At 38.4% G+C, this 14,603-nt stretch overlaps 1 protein-coding gene across 1 annotated transcript in view; it reads left to right on the forward strand.

Annotated features, from left to right (window-relative positions):
• Positions 1–3,056: 3,056 nt before the first annotated feature.
• The window catches only part of lmbrd1 (LMBR1 domain containing 1), a 48,803-nt gene continuing 37,256 nt past the window's right edge, over positions 3,057–14,603 (forward strand). Inside the window, exons 1-3 of the mRNA XM_082557012.1 lie at positions 3,057–3,164; positions 4,805–4,981; positions 5,827–5,890. Of these exons, the coding sequence (XP_082413138.1) occupies positions 3,099–3,164; positions 4,805–4,981; positions 5,827–5,890 (307 nt within the window). The 5' untranslated portion in view covers positions 3,057–3,098. The remainder of the gene's footprint in view (positions 3,165–4,804; positions 4,982–5,826; positions 5,891–14,603) is intronic.

Below are 14,603 nucleotides of genomic sequence, written 5' to 3' on the forward strand. Positions count from 1 at the left end.
CTAATTAAATTACTTTGATGGAGGCTAATTAGCTATATGGGTCTTTACTGAAAATACACTTAGCTTAGGGAATACTTTCAGCACAGTGACTATGGTGGTGTGGAGAACTGCAGTGTACAATTAACAGGTATACTCCAAAGATAGGCTCTACAAGAGAATGCAGCTTCAGGTGCACTGCACCCTGATTTCTAAAGCCACACTTTCTCCCGTTCAGCTAATTTAATGCTTAATGAACCAGATAAGTTTTCCAAATACACTGGACCAGTCCTGAATGTAAATTATGCTGCATATAAGTCTGAAAATGCACCAGCTCATAGATGCTATTTGACACTTTACAGACAATTCCTTGTACCAGAAGAGCATTTGCAGGAAAAAAAAGAGAAAAATAAAAATAATGGGATACAAAGAAATTATATAATTTCACAAGAATATTTAAATGGCAGTCTCCCAGTTCAGCTTACGTGCCATAACTCAAGGTTGAGACAACTGGATAGCCTATTTGTCCCTCAAGTAAGCCAAAATGCCTGTGTGGTGCAACCACACAGGGTTGGGTTGCCCCATAAGCTAACAAAGGTGTTACATTGGTGGGTCTTAACGAAATACATTCAGATTGTTAACATAACCACAACATAATAAGAATAGAGGTGTTACTTCTTTTTTTAAATCTTCCTGCTAGAGCAGGATACTGTATCACATGAAGTAGGCAAAGGAATATGAATATGAGAGGTTAGAATGAAAATATTTCTGACAAAAAGAACAAATAACTAGTAACGCTTCATGGGCATTTAAATTACTCTAACTATTGCAGACTGCCTGTGTTTGTATCAGTGATGAAACACACTGCGCTGGAGTTATATAACAGCACAGATTCATTGCAGCCATTCATATTGAGATGCTTCAGCATAATGCATCCTCTTACTGAGTGTTTGGTGGTTGTTTTCCTTTCAGGACATCACAGGCCAACTTGAGATTTTCCCTTGAGAGTGTCTTTAAGAAGATTTAATTGTATATAATGGTGGAAAGTTGTTGACTGACTGACCTTCTGCTAATGAGACAGGTATTGTGTTGTAATGAATAATCTCTGGTAAGAAGGTTCTTGTGCATTTCTGTTTTACTTCATGTGCTGCATTTAAAGTGTAAAAAATACTCCACTATATCACAGGAAGTTACTTTGTTTTGTTTTAAACAATTGATTGGCTTATAAAATACTGAAGGCTGTGAACTTTTGCATTATGGACAATGAGTGCATAAGCTATTATAGTTAGAATAGCCTGACCTCGACTTCAGCAGCATTAGCAATTCTGCTTTCAGGCAATATCGATCTAATAATATACAATCTATCAAATGCCTGACATTACTTAGTTTCCCTTTTGCCGCCAGAACAGCTCTGTTATGTCAGCCCACAGACTTTGGCCCTCTGGCTGTGTTCTGTGGTGTCTGCCGCCTGATTTTAGCACCAGATCATTTGGGTTCTGTAGTTTGCTGCAGGAGTATGTTGCTGTCAGAGAGTGTTGTTGCCGTCGGGGTGTGGTTGTTTCTGAAGCAATGTTTGGGTGTATGCTGCCTGTCAAAGTGACATACAGTACTGCTTAAAAGTGTCAAGCTACTCCTCATTTCTTTCTATTTTGCCTCCAAGGAACCAGGCTTTCTTCTAAATTTTTTAAAGTGATCTTGAGCAGTAGTTCTCCAGGACATTTGAAGGTTTTTCGAAAATTTTCATTGGACACCAGCTGTTTTTTCATTCATATTTATGCAGTATTAATGCAGTATGCAGTGTGTCCTTAAAAATATGGTAAATGAAGGACAAAAACAGAAGTGGCAGGTCTAAAAAAATATCTTCACTAGATAAAAAGTGAAAATCATGCTCTTAAGAAACAGGAAATTAAACTCCGACACAGGACCTGAGAGATGCATCTAGCTCTTGAGTTAATCCATCTACTGTTTGCTGAAGTCTCATCAGAAATGGTATCCAAGGAAAGTTGGCTGTTGAGATGCCATTCTTAAGACTGGGAAACAGGCATCCCAAACTATACAAGAACTCAAGAGGGACTCTGGTAAGTGTTGACAGCCTTCTGTAAAATACTGTGGAGGCTCTATCATGGCTCTATCAGCCAGTGGTGTTCAGGATCTTGTCAAAATTGATGGACTGATGAATGCAGAAAAATACAGTCAGGTAAACGACAATGTCCCCCAAACACACTGCAAATGCAGTAAAAGTATACCTGGAAAGAAAAACACACAATAGAACAATATCATGGATTGGCCTCCCCAGAGTCTGGACCTCAACAATTCTTAAGCAGTGTGGGATCATCTTGACGGAAAACAGAACAAAAGGCAACATCCAAAGAAGAGCTTTGAATGTCCCCCAAGAAGCCCGGAGAACTATTCCTCAAGACTACTTAAAGAAATGACAAGAAAGCCTGACAAAGAAGGTTCAGGCTGTGCGGAAGATTAAATGTGATCATGTTTGATTTTCAAGTTCACTGCTTTTTGCCTTACATGCTGTATTCCTATTTATAAGAGCATCAATAACAAAAATTGCAGCCAGTATTTCCCATTTTACTACCAAAATATACAAAAATTAGTTAGCTCAATACTTTTCCAAAGTACTGCACATTAATGTCAGAATCTAAGTCTTGCGGAACATCGCAATGTAGCAAGATGATCAATGCTAACCCCTTTATTGGTGATGTAAGCCATAAATAGCAGCAATAACAAAATGCCAGAAATTCAGTTAAAAGAACATTTAGTTGAACATTCAGTCTTTTTAAAGTTAAAGGCAATATTTTTCTTGTTGAATACTTTTTCCCCTGCTGATGGGAGTTTTACAAAACTATACAGATTATACCTGGAGCTTAAATATTCATTTACTCACTGGGGGTTTTGTGTTGCTTCTAGTCAAGAAGCAGACTAGACTAGACGTGTTGTATTTTATCACACATACTTAAATTCTGCACATCACGATAAAAATCTACGATTATCAGTTCAGCATTGACGCTTGAATGCGCTTCCTGCGGAGACGTCACGGTCAGCTGCCCGTCTCTCCACCGTGGTGACGTTAACAGGAGCACGTGGGTTTGTTATTGCAGGAAGTGAAGATGGCGGCTCAGTCGTTGCTAACAGAGTCTGTGCTCGGGTGGTCTATTTTCACCGTTATACTGTTGGTAAGGAAGCACGACATTACGTAGTCGCTTTATAAAGTAGTGGAGCGGTAAACGGTTAGCCCGAGTTGTGCTAGTAGGCAAATTCGTTGCTTTAACATCGGTGTTAATCGGCGCAACATGGCTACAGCGCATTAACGCCAGCACTGTCTTTGGATTGGTTTTAGCTAACATTAGCCGTGACACACTTACAGGCTGTCGCCCTATAAGAGGCTTTCAGTGAACTGTTTAGAATATTTTGGTGTTGCGTACTGTTAGTAACATTGGAATTGTTAAACACCACTTTGTGGAGAATAGGAATCTGGTATTGTTACTTAATTTCATAAAAATGTAACATCCACGGTTAGATCTTTCCTGTATAAAACCACCCAGCTGTACTGTAAAGTGTCTCCTTGTTTTTAAACGCACTGTTTTTATTACAAATAAATAAGTGCTGAAAGTGGAAAAACTACATTAACCAACCTTAACCAAAGACAACTATGTAGTTTTCTCCCCCCCCCCCCCCCCCCAGCAAGACATAAATTGAGACTTCTGTAGTGGGCTACTTAAATGAATGTCTTAAAATTGTTCAGCTTGATAATCTGCAGCCCATTTTAGCCCTCATTATCCCAAATGTCATTCATACCCACATCACATGGCTAAATTACAAGTCCTCCAGAAGAATGGCTGGATGCCAATAAATTGCTCTGTTTTTCTGCCCAGTACTAAGCAACCCTTTTATTTCAGACCTCTCAATGGGTCTTATTTGGATGCAGAGCCTTTCGCCATTACCTGGCAGAGCAAGCAGCCGGAGGCGTAAAGCTGTGGGCCTTTAATTGATCCTGTCTGCGAATGGCAGCCCTTAAGCTGAAGGGGCAAGTGTTTGCAGTGTCCTCACCTCTTAAAGCACATGTGCCTGGAATATGACCTTGTCATTTTGGAGCCCATTTATTGCTTTTTTGTCTAATGAGCTTCTCTCCCATTACAATGTCAATTTCTCTCCTGTTCGTTTTTTCCCCTTTAAACGTTGAACAGCATGATAATACATGTGTATGTTATTACTTAATTTAAACAATCTTTTAAAAAGTGTACCACTCGTATCACCTTTCTAGTAAGTCTGTTTATTTTGCTTCTTACGAAATGAAGACTTTGTGTTATTGCCTGTCACTCTGAGAAGGGAGTATGATATAATCGGATCAGCTCCTCCAGAGCACCTGCAGTCAGGCTTTTAAAGTTACATAATGCCCTACTTGTTGTTTTAATACTTAGATTTCAGTTGTTTTGTTTTTGTGTTATAAGTGGTGTGTTTTACATTTCAAGGATATATAACACTACAAAGGTAGACTTTGTTGCAAGGTTATTGTATTATGCAGCATAATTTTACTGATTTCCAACCTCTAGTGTGTTGCTTGTTTGCTTCAGTTTGATTTTTATAAACCCTGTTGACATTTTGCAAATTAAATGCAAATGCCACCTTGTTCAAGCATTTAGTTGATTGAATTTACTTCTGTTTTCTTTTGCCTTTACATGTAATAGAGCTCTGTAAGCCAAAAGTGTTTTTGCTGCCCTATTATTTATTTTAAGTGTTCCTCGTGACGACATTATTAAACCTTTGATTTATTTGAATTACTGGGTTTTTTTTGTTTTGTTTTTTTGTTTTTAAGGTAATTCTCGTGTTCTGTTGGATCTACATTCGGAAATTTCAAAGTCGGCGGGAGAGTGAAGTTATTTCAACTATCACTGCAATATGTGCTCTGGCTATTGCTTTGATCACGTCTGCACTTCTACCAGTGGACATATTCCTTGTTTCTTTCATGAAGTATCCCAATGGTACTTATAAGGTTAGTATTTTGTTCTTCAACCTAAAATCTAAATGCATTTCTCAGTTGGATTTTTTTTGTCTTATTGTTGCATTTGAATAAAGTCGCCAGACAATTTATTAGGTATATGTTGCTAGTGCAGGATTAGAACTTGTTTTGCCTTCAGAGCTACCATGAGTCCTTTGGGCACAGATTCAGAAAGTTGTTAGAAACATTCCTCAAAGATTTTAGTTTCATATTAACACGATAGCATCGCACAGTTGCGGGTTTGTTGTCTGCACATCAGTGAGTTGGGAAATCGAGACTCAGGCCAGGCAACATTTTCCCTTCTGCTCACTGGATATTTGCTCTTTTTCTCGTCATTCTGTATAAACTGTGTGAGATTGTTGTAGATCAGCACCAGTTAAAAATCACTTAAATCCCCTTTCTTGCCCATTCTGATGCTCAGTTTAAACTTTAGCCGTTTGTCTTCCCCATGACTGCATGGCTAAAGTGGCTTTCATGCAATTGGCTAATGGGGTATTTTTGTTAATGAACAGTTGATTAGCAGTTGGATAAAGTGGTCAGTAGGTGTACATCTACATCAAGATGTGTAATATGTTCAGTGTGTTTAATAGTATTTTTGTTTGAACATTAGGTAATTTGTTGCTTTGTGTGATTGTAAGCTGCTAAATCATTCATCACTGCAATATTTTTTCTTTTGTCTCAAGCTTAAGTTTTATGGTATTTATTTAAGCTGTCATTCTAAATACATTTTTTGAGAACTATTATTGCAAACTTTTTTCATTTATTGTTATACATGAGTCATGAATCAGCCTTGTTACAAATGTTAAAATTAATATTCATAATTGGCTTTCTCATGGCAGGAATGGGCAGCAAACAATGAGACAAGAGGGCAAATTGAAGATACTGTGTTGTATGGATATTACAGTAAGTATATTTTTTCTCAGACAATGAAAATTGTTGACATTTATGTCATTATGTGAAAATAAAATATAGTAAACACTTAAATTATAAAAGGATTATTAACTGCACAGCGGTTAAGTTTGCGTTGTTTTCAATGTTTGCTTTTGAGTTATTTACTTTTCTTACATGATTATAAGTGTGTTACGTCATTATTTTGATCTTATCTCTGCTTTGATTTGAATGAGGTGCCAGTTCAATTTTGATAACACCTGGGGCCTGTCTCATCTATGCAGCAGTCCTAGAGGGTTAGCAGTCTAACTCTGGAAATCACATAGGCTCTTTGTTTCCCACACTGGTGACTCATTTTCACACAGGGCATCTCTCTGTAGTAACTTCGACTGCAGAGCTTACCTGCTCTGAAGCTGCTTTAGTCAGGCTGTGACTTGAGGATATATTTAAAGCCCAAACAATAGCTAACTGTTTCTAAAGCATCATCTGGCCTTTTTAAAGACCAGCTTTTCATCACAAATTCGGTTGAATTCAAATTTGAGTTTTTGTCACAGGGTTATGTTGAAGAACGAAAACAGTTTTACATGATTATTCTGTAAATCAGATCTATCAAACATTTATTGTGTTTCTGGGCAATATGCCAGTTTTGGTCATTAAAGAAAGTCGTATCTGTTAAATAGCACTCCACTTAGGTTTGTCCTTTGTAGCAATAAACAAATTGAATTTACTGTTACAAATAAAGTGCCTTTCCAATCATTTGGTTCCACAACCCTGGGATTTTTAACAACGTAAGAGTTGAAAATTAGGTAATTTATTTCGTAAATTTACATACTTGTGTAATGTCATAGTATTTACTTTAATAGCATATGTTTGTAATACTTTAATGTGCCTTATTTTGTGTGTTGTAGAGAATGTGTTTTTTTTGTTTTACTGGGACCAAGTTCATAATGTATCAAATATGCTGCTTGCTGAGTTGGTCATACAGGTTTCTGCCTTTTGGTTACCAACTCTTCATGTAAAATGGCAGGAATTGACAAGTTGTTAAACAGGTTTACAAAACCGGTCAGTCTGTGATGAAGTCACATGACCATATGGACCATTTCAATGATAAGGATGTGATGCATACATATACTTTTACTACAGTCTTCAAAAGCAATTGATTTTCCAATTGCTGCTTGACAGTATTTCAGCTAAACAACACCTGATGTGTGATATTTTTTTTTGTTGCATAATGTGTTGTATATTTTCAGAGGCATTTTAGCACCAGGACTTGATGTTTTAATAGCAGCAGGATGTAGTTTTAGGTTTCTAGCTAGCTGGGAGCCTTCTAGCTAGAAGGCCTTCCTTGATAAAGACATTATCTGGTGATATATGTTCCTCCAAAACTTGATCATTTAGCATTAATGATGCCTTCACAGTTCTGCAAGTGACCCATTCCATGTGTCCTTTGCTGTCTTTTGAAATGTGCCTGAATAACTAGCTGGATTAGTGTCTCTCATCTCTGGCAGAGAAGACTAAGTGTCCATGATTTAAAAAAAAAAAAAAAAAAAAGCTTAAAGCTTTAGTCATCCAACAGTTGGACTGTGTTCTACTTTGCTGCAGTTCATCTTAAATGAGATAAAGTTCAGAGGGTCAGAAGCTCTCTCTTAGATGCATAATGACTTTACAGTACTCCACATTTGTAGTGTGACAGTGGGGGATAAAGTCACAGTGCACATCTGTGTGAATGTAGCCAAGCATCCTTCTCACTTGATGGCTTGGTCACTGGACACTTGTCCATGGAAGAGTACTGTCCTCTCGGACAGAGACCAAATCTAATCTACACTGATAATTCTTAGAATGAAGGCTGACTAAGTTTGATACAGAAGTTGATGTCTGATTTTAAGTTTGAGGTACATGAAAGTGATGAGAACCTCCAGGAATTGACTCAAACGTGGCAGGAGTGCTCTAAGTGGTGCACAATGAAAAAACTTTGAAGGGGATAGCAACCGGATTTAAATTATTTTTAGTTTATTGCTTTTTATGAGCGGAGATGTAATTTTTTTTGATTTCTTAGCTATGGCTTTTTTCATGGCAGAGATTTAAATTGCAGTTATGAATGCAGCGAAACTCTACTTTCTGGTATTAATTTCAAAAGTGGATTTTTAATGCAGTTCCACCTGAGGGCCTCACAGATATTTAATATTACTTTTGAAGAGAAGTCTTTGCAGACACTTCTCTGGATACTCTAAATCTTTTCAATATTATGTACCAATACATTTTAGACTTTGGGGTTACTATATTCATAGTGGAATTGACATTAAGGATGGCACAAATGAGAGCCTGTTTGTTTAAAAAAAAAAAAAAAATTATAATAATAATTATTATATTTTGGGGGATTTTTTCTTGCATTCTGTGTATTAATCCAAAACCTACAAAATCTGCAGATAGCTTGATGGCTGATTATTCAACAGTACTTCTTTCCACTTCTTTGTTCACCAAGATTTATTTGATTTGCTTGTTGTAGTTGTCACACTTAGCTTGTATTTATTGACACTTTGTTTTTGGCTTTGTTTGACACTGGGTTGCATCATTAGGAGGTTTTTTTGAGCATCTTGGACTAATCCTGTTTGATTCCTTTGCTATGAGAAAGGGCAGGTCTAGTCTCCAAGGATGACTCTGCAATTCCAGTTGCTACGACCCGTCTAGGGCCAGGCAATAACATGAGTGAGGCACCCCCCCCCGCTTTACTAGTCCCTATGGACCCCAAAGCGCTTTACACATTCAGTCATTCACCCATTCACACACACATTCACACACTGGTGATGGCAGTCAAGCACCAGGTGTGGCCACAGCCACCCTGGGGCGCACTGACAGAGGTGAGGCTGCCGGACACTGGCGCCACTGGGCCCTCTGACCACTACCAGTAGGCAACGGGTGAAGTGTCTTGCCCAAGGACACAGCGACCGAGACTGTCCAAGCCGGGGCTCGAACCGGCAACCTTCCGATTACAAGACGAAAGCGGGAGCATCAACGCTTTAGGGTGAGCCAAGGCCAAAATAACAAAAACAAATCTACACAAATCTCGCACTCCTGACCTTACCAAAACAAAGTCAAAAATAAAGACAGTCTGACCTCCTTAACTAATTCAAAACAGGAGAAAACTGGTGATCAACAGCAGCTCACCCCTAACCACTCCACTTCCACAACTTCCAAAACAGCAATGCAGCCAGCGGCTGCCACAGGTATACTGCTGGGTCATGAGGAGAGATGCGAGAACCTCTCCCGCCGCGGCACTCCGGCCTCCTTTTAATGGGTGGGTCCTCCAGCTGGAACCAGTCACGTCGGGCTGTATATCCACGCACCAATCGGAGCAGGGCCCTGGCACAGCTGAATTAACATAAACAGATACATTAACTGCACAAAACAAACACATGAAATGCAAGTTCGTAACACAGTATTTGTATGTGGTTGTAAATCATGGACAACATCCAGACTTTTTGACTGATAAATTACAAGCTTAAAACTGTTGGTGCCTCAGAAATGTCTTCATGGTCGTTATATTAAAGGATAACACAAGTTGTCCTTGTTGATAGCAAATTCAGTCATGCCAAAGTCTCTAGATCGTGTGTTTTCTAACAGATGCTAGCTTAAAGTGGCTGTCAGCAACACTGTTGTATACCGTCTGTTAAAAAATGCCAAATGCAAGGACGACAAGCTGTCTCCATGCCCAGGCAGTCCCCTCAAAGAAACCACTTCCTCTGGCATAATGACACCCTCCCTCCAAAATCCAAAAAAGGCACAGACCACAGCACTGCCCCTCAGCATTCAGGCCATAATATATTGTGCTCTAAACATAAACTTATGATTTCATACATAAGGATGACTTTTTTCTTTTGCTATCTATAGTTTGGATTAGACATCCCCCTAAATGAAACCTTGCTTTATAGAGATTTAGAAATATGAATAATTCATTAGGCTTAGTCTTCAATGCAGGGCTGTGTCTTGTCAGTAATTTAATTCATTTAATGGCCAAACTGCCTGGAAACCATGTTCATGGTACAGTAGTTACACTCAAGATGTGTTTCCCAAATTAAAGCAAAAGCACATATAGTTGGCTTAATAATTGGTTTAGTACATCTGGTTGGAGCCTTTGAGAGGAAATCTTAAGTCACAATTTCTGTAATTGCTTTGAGTGGCAGCTAAAATTGCTGGGTTTTATGTAGCACTTCATATTGTGATGCTCATTCCACACAGTTTTATAGGTTACTACATGTTTTATATTGTGTGTTAAGTAGGCATTATATGCTTTTATGTCATTCAAAGAGCAAAAGAGAGGCTTTTTTATGTGCATAATGTTATTCAGCTGAAAAGCCATAGACGTTAAAGTCAGAAGAGGGGTAGGGAAGAAGCTTGAAGGAATTTGCTGTTTGCTTCAAGCATGTGCACATGTGGTCAGAGCTGTGTAAGTATATGCTGTGCTTGTAACCTTTGGCTGCTGATATGGAAGGATGTATACTTGTAAAACTGCCTGGAATACAAAAGTCCCAGCCTTGGAGTTTAGATTGATAATGTGTTCTGTTCGTTTGGAGCAACGTTTTGTTCAATCGTAGCACATTTTGAATATTGGAATTGAATTATGAGCTCAGCGGTGCAGAATATTAACCTGTCACACTGACATGTTCCTCAGTTGATTGTACTTGTTGTTCTGCTGCTTTCTGCTGTACCAAACATAAGATGACTGTTGGTCATATGATGTGAGATTTTTACAGATTAGCTCTCCAGTCAGCTCTACCTTTCTACCTCCTTTTTTTTTTTTAACTCAGAAGGGATTCATGATGCATCATTATGTGATAAAATGTCTACTGTGACTAGGTGCTTGTGAAGATGACGGCATGAGAGGACTGTGCTGCGTCTTAGCAAAGTCATACTTTGCTGAAGGCTGCAGCATGAGACTGAAAGTGAAAATACGCTGAATCTAATTTTAGCTACATAGTGCATTTTGTTATCGGTGTTTATGTAGAACTAGACAGATTTGGTTTTTATTTATTTATTTATAACGGCCTTCACTTTATTATTTGCCAGTAGGTGGAGACCTAGCTCCATGTTTATTGTGTGGACAGCTTCCTTTCAAGTGTAACTTTTAAAGATGAATTTTCCTTAAGGCAACATTTGATAGCACTGTCCATTTGTCTCTTCACAAATAGTATAATTACAGGGTTGACAGAGATTTCTATTTGTACTGGTGATGCATGTTTTTCTCTGAAGTAGACTGTTTTATATTCATTGGTGGTCACAGTTAATAAGTATGTGCATGTCCAGTGATTTGAAGAACTCCCCGTGTTTTATTTATTTGATCTTTAAAATAATTTGATGGCTTTACATAGCTGTCATTTGGTTCATTTCTGCTGTTTTATTATTATTATTTTTAAAGTGCATTTTCTATGGACATGCTTCTCTGCAGCCACATTTTACTTTATAATCAGCCTTAAGAGTTTTACAAACATAGGGTAGTCATAGAATTGCAATTATAGGGTTGGAAAATTCTGTTGTAGCCTTTCTTTCTTTCTTTCTTTCTTTCTTTCTTTCTTTCTTTCTTTCTTTCTTTCTTTCTTTCTTTCTTTCTTTCTTTCTTTCTTTCTTTCTTTCTTTCTTTCTTTCTTTCTTTCTTTCTTTCTTTCTTTCTTTCTTTCTGATAAACCTTTTCACATGAATGTTTTCTCTTTTTTTTTGTTTTTTTAGGAATCAACATAATTGTACAGAATCAGTGGGAGCATTTGCCATTGTGGCATTTACAGGTTACTTCAAACCATTTTTAAAATTTATCTGTGTGTTCATGTTAAGCTTTTGCTCAAGCAAATGTTTCATTTTATATTCGATCTCAGAGTAAATGCGCGAGTATAGAGTATTGCACAGGGGGCACTTTGAGCAAAAACCTGAACAGCAGTGATGAAAAGGTAACAGCTATATCAGAATACATCTGTAATGCCAGAATCAAGATTGAACCATTACTTATTAAACTCTGCAGTTGCTCACAAAGTCTACACGGTGTACTATTACATTCAGTGTACCTTTTAAGTCGACAAAGGGGAAGAACGTCTGCAACAGAAACAACCACTTCCTTTTAGAGCCCAAATACCTTTTTGTGATCTTTGATGAACCCTAAGTTTGAAAGCTTAGCCTTTCAATCTCCTTCCTCTGTCCATTTATACATTTCCTTGGACTGCTCAGTACTTCAAAGCAGTGGTGCATAAGACCCTTAAGCAACAGGGCAAAATACCCCTGGGCCCTTTAAATAAATCATTGGCTTTCTCCCTGCCTTTTTTTTTTAATGCCATTTGTGGAAGAGAAACTAGCGAGGAAGGAGTCCTCTTGCAAATACACTAACAATAAGTTTCTTTTTTTTCTCTGTGATTTTTTTTTTTTTTTTTTGGTCCACCCACATGTGCAGAGTGAATTTTATTGTAAAGTGGTAGCCTAATGCTTTTTTTAAGAGCATTTCTGAAAACACTGACAAATTGTAGTTTTATTTTGGCAGTTTTATGTGATACAGAGGGGCCTTTGACAATTGAAACATAGTCACACAAGGACAAGAAACAACCCAGGTAGCAGCTTTTCTGCTCCCTTTTTCCCAGTTCAAAATACTGACACAGATTTTAAGTGAACACTTAGCCTCACCTTGTATCGTATACAATAGAAGAGGTAAAAGGGGTCATCAGCTAATTCGAGCGCTAGTGGTATGAACCCCCGGCTTCTTCAATCCACACGCCAAAGTGTCCTTACGCAAGGTACTGATGGTGCTGATCTGAAGTACCTTGAGGACAGAGCTGATGAAAATTTAGTGTGAATGCAGCCAGTCCCTTTTTTCGTATGCATTCAGTTTCACATTACCCTCTTTCCTCAAAGTGTGTGTGTGTAATGAGGTCTGCTGCCAGCTGGAAAAAGCTGGGGTTTCTGTGAAAATATGAGAGGCCTATGCAAATCCTACATATTCAACATAAAGAACTGTAACCTGTAGAATAACTTGGAGGTTTCCAGAGTGTCTGTCTTAAGTTGCTGCTTGTTGCTTTAGTGGACTTTAAATATTGCTAAATGGTACTTATATAGCACTTGAAATGATCAGTTGTTAAACTTTAGGGTTCAGTATCTTGCCCAAGGACACTTCGACAGGCAGACTAGAGGAGCCATGGGTGGTACCTGTGACTCTCCAACAACCGTCTGTATCTCTTGAGCCAGTCACCAAATATTGAAATCTGGTTGCCAGAGGCTAAGTCCGCATGTATAACAGCAGTAGACTGCTGCATGTGAAAGTCCCAGACACATGCCAGTCACAGCAAACTTGTTACTGATATACCTTTAAGAAATATAAGTCAGTGCAATTCTCCTGATATTCATGTAGCTCGTGTGCAAATTCTGTTTTGTTTTAAATAAATATCTGAAATCCTCTGTGTCTTCAGTGTTGATAGTTTCAGTGTTGACATGCAAGTAAGGAAGGTTTTCTATGAGATATCACCCATGGTATTGAATTTTCACATGATCAGTAATACATGTTGTATTTTTACAACATGTATTACTGTATTACATCAAGGAACAAGAGGTGCTAATGCTCAGTGGATAGCCACTGTCATGTGAGGACGTGGTTATCATTAAGCCTCACAGAGCAAATTTATAAGTACTGTTGTTTTTGATCACTGAGTAAACGGGAGTGTATACTGGAACCACTGACTGGTGAAGTGAATAACGACAATCATCTTGTTACACTGAAATGCTCTGCCTCAAAACCTTGCGTGTTGGCACTCCTGTAGCTCTTACTTTGACATGTACCACCCACCAAAACATTGTTTTGGGACAAACCCATACCCGATGATAGTCATCTCTCTTAGCAAGGCAGTGAACTCCACTGCTCCTCAAAAACTGCTCAAAAACAACTCAAGGAATGTGACAAAGGTCTCTTGGTGCTGACTCCCCATACCTCATTCTGGTGGATATCTGTGGGATGCCTCAGAAAAGCTGATCCAGGGAAAGTGCAGCCCTGCTACCCACAGAACATGATGGATCCACTGCCAGCACAAGAATTGTGTAAAGGTTTAAGGACATTTATACATGCTCCCTTTCACAGGGATAAATATGCAAAACTTTCCCTGGTCAGGTCTTCTTCCCAAGATCTGCATGAAGAGTAATGGATGATTCATTGCAATGCAGTATGACCTATTCCTTCATTGTGTTAATATTCATGGTGTTATGATTAATTTTGCTCACTGCTTTAACCTGCAAGCATATGCCAGTGGCTGCATACTGTGCATGGCTTGCATTTATGGGCTCCTGGCATCATTCTGAACTCCGTTTGTTTAGCTGTAAATGAGTGTAAATGGATACCTTAGTGGAGCAATGAGCATGTGTTTATTGAAAGTAATGCCCTGTCAGAATCACAGCTGGGAAAAACCAAACCTCTGTAACAATGGCATTCATTTGTCTGCAGCACAGAGAGCCTTTTGTGGAATATTGTTCATTTCACAAAGGGACATGTTTGCACTCGCTTAGGGTCATACCTTCTTGACTGATATGGAACAGTAGTTTTCCACATGCCCATTGGAGTTGAAGTGTACTGCTGATTTTATGGATTAAGTGCTTGTTAGGAGTTTTCAATTTTAGTTTTACTCAGCTTCTATTAGTTTACATCCAACAGTCACATTTACAGTTGTGTAGTTTCTCATTCTGAGGTCCGGGGTATTGCTTAGGGCATTTATTT

Source organism: Aulonocara stuartgranti (assembly GCF_965226115.1).
Source record: "Aulonocara stuartgranti genome assembly, chromosome: 13".
NCBI lineage: Eukaryota > Metazoa > Chordata > Actinopteri > Cichliformes > Cichlidae > Aulonocara > Aulonocara stuartgranti.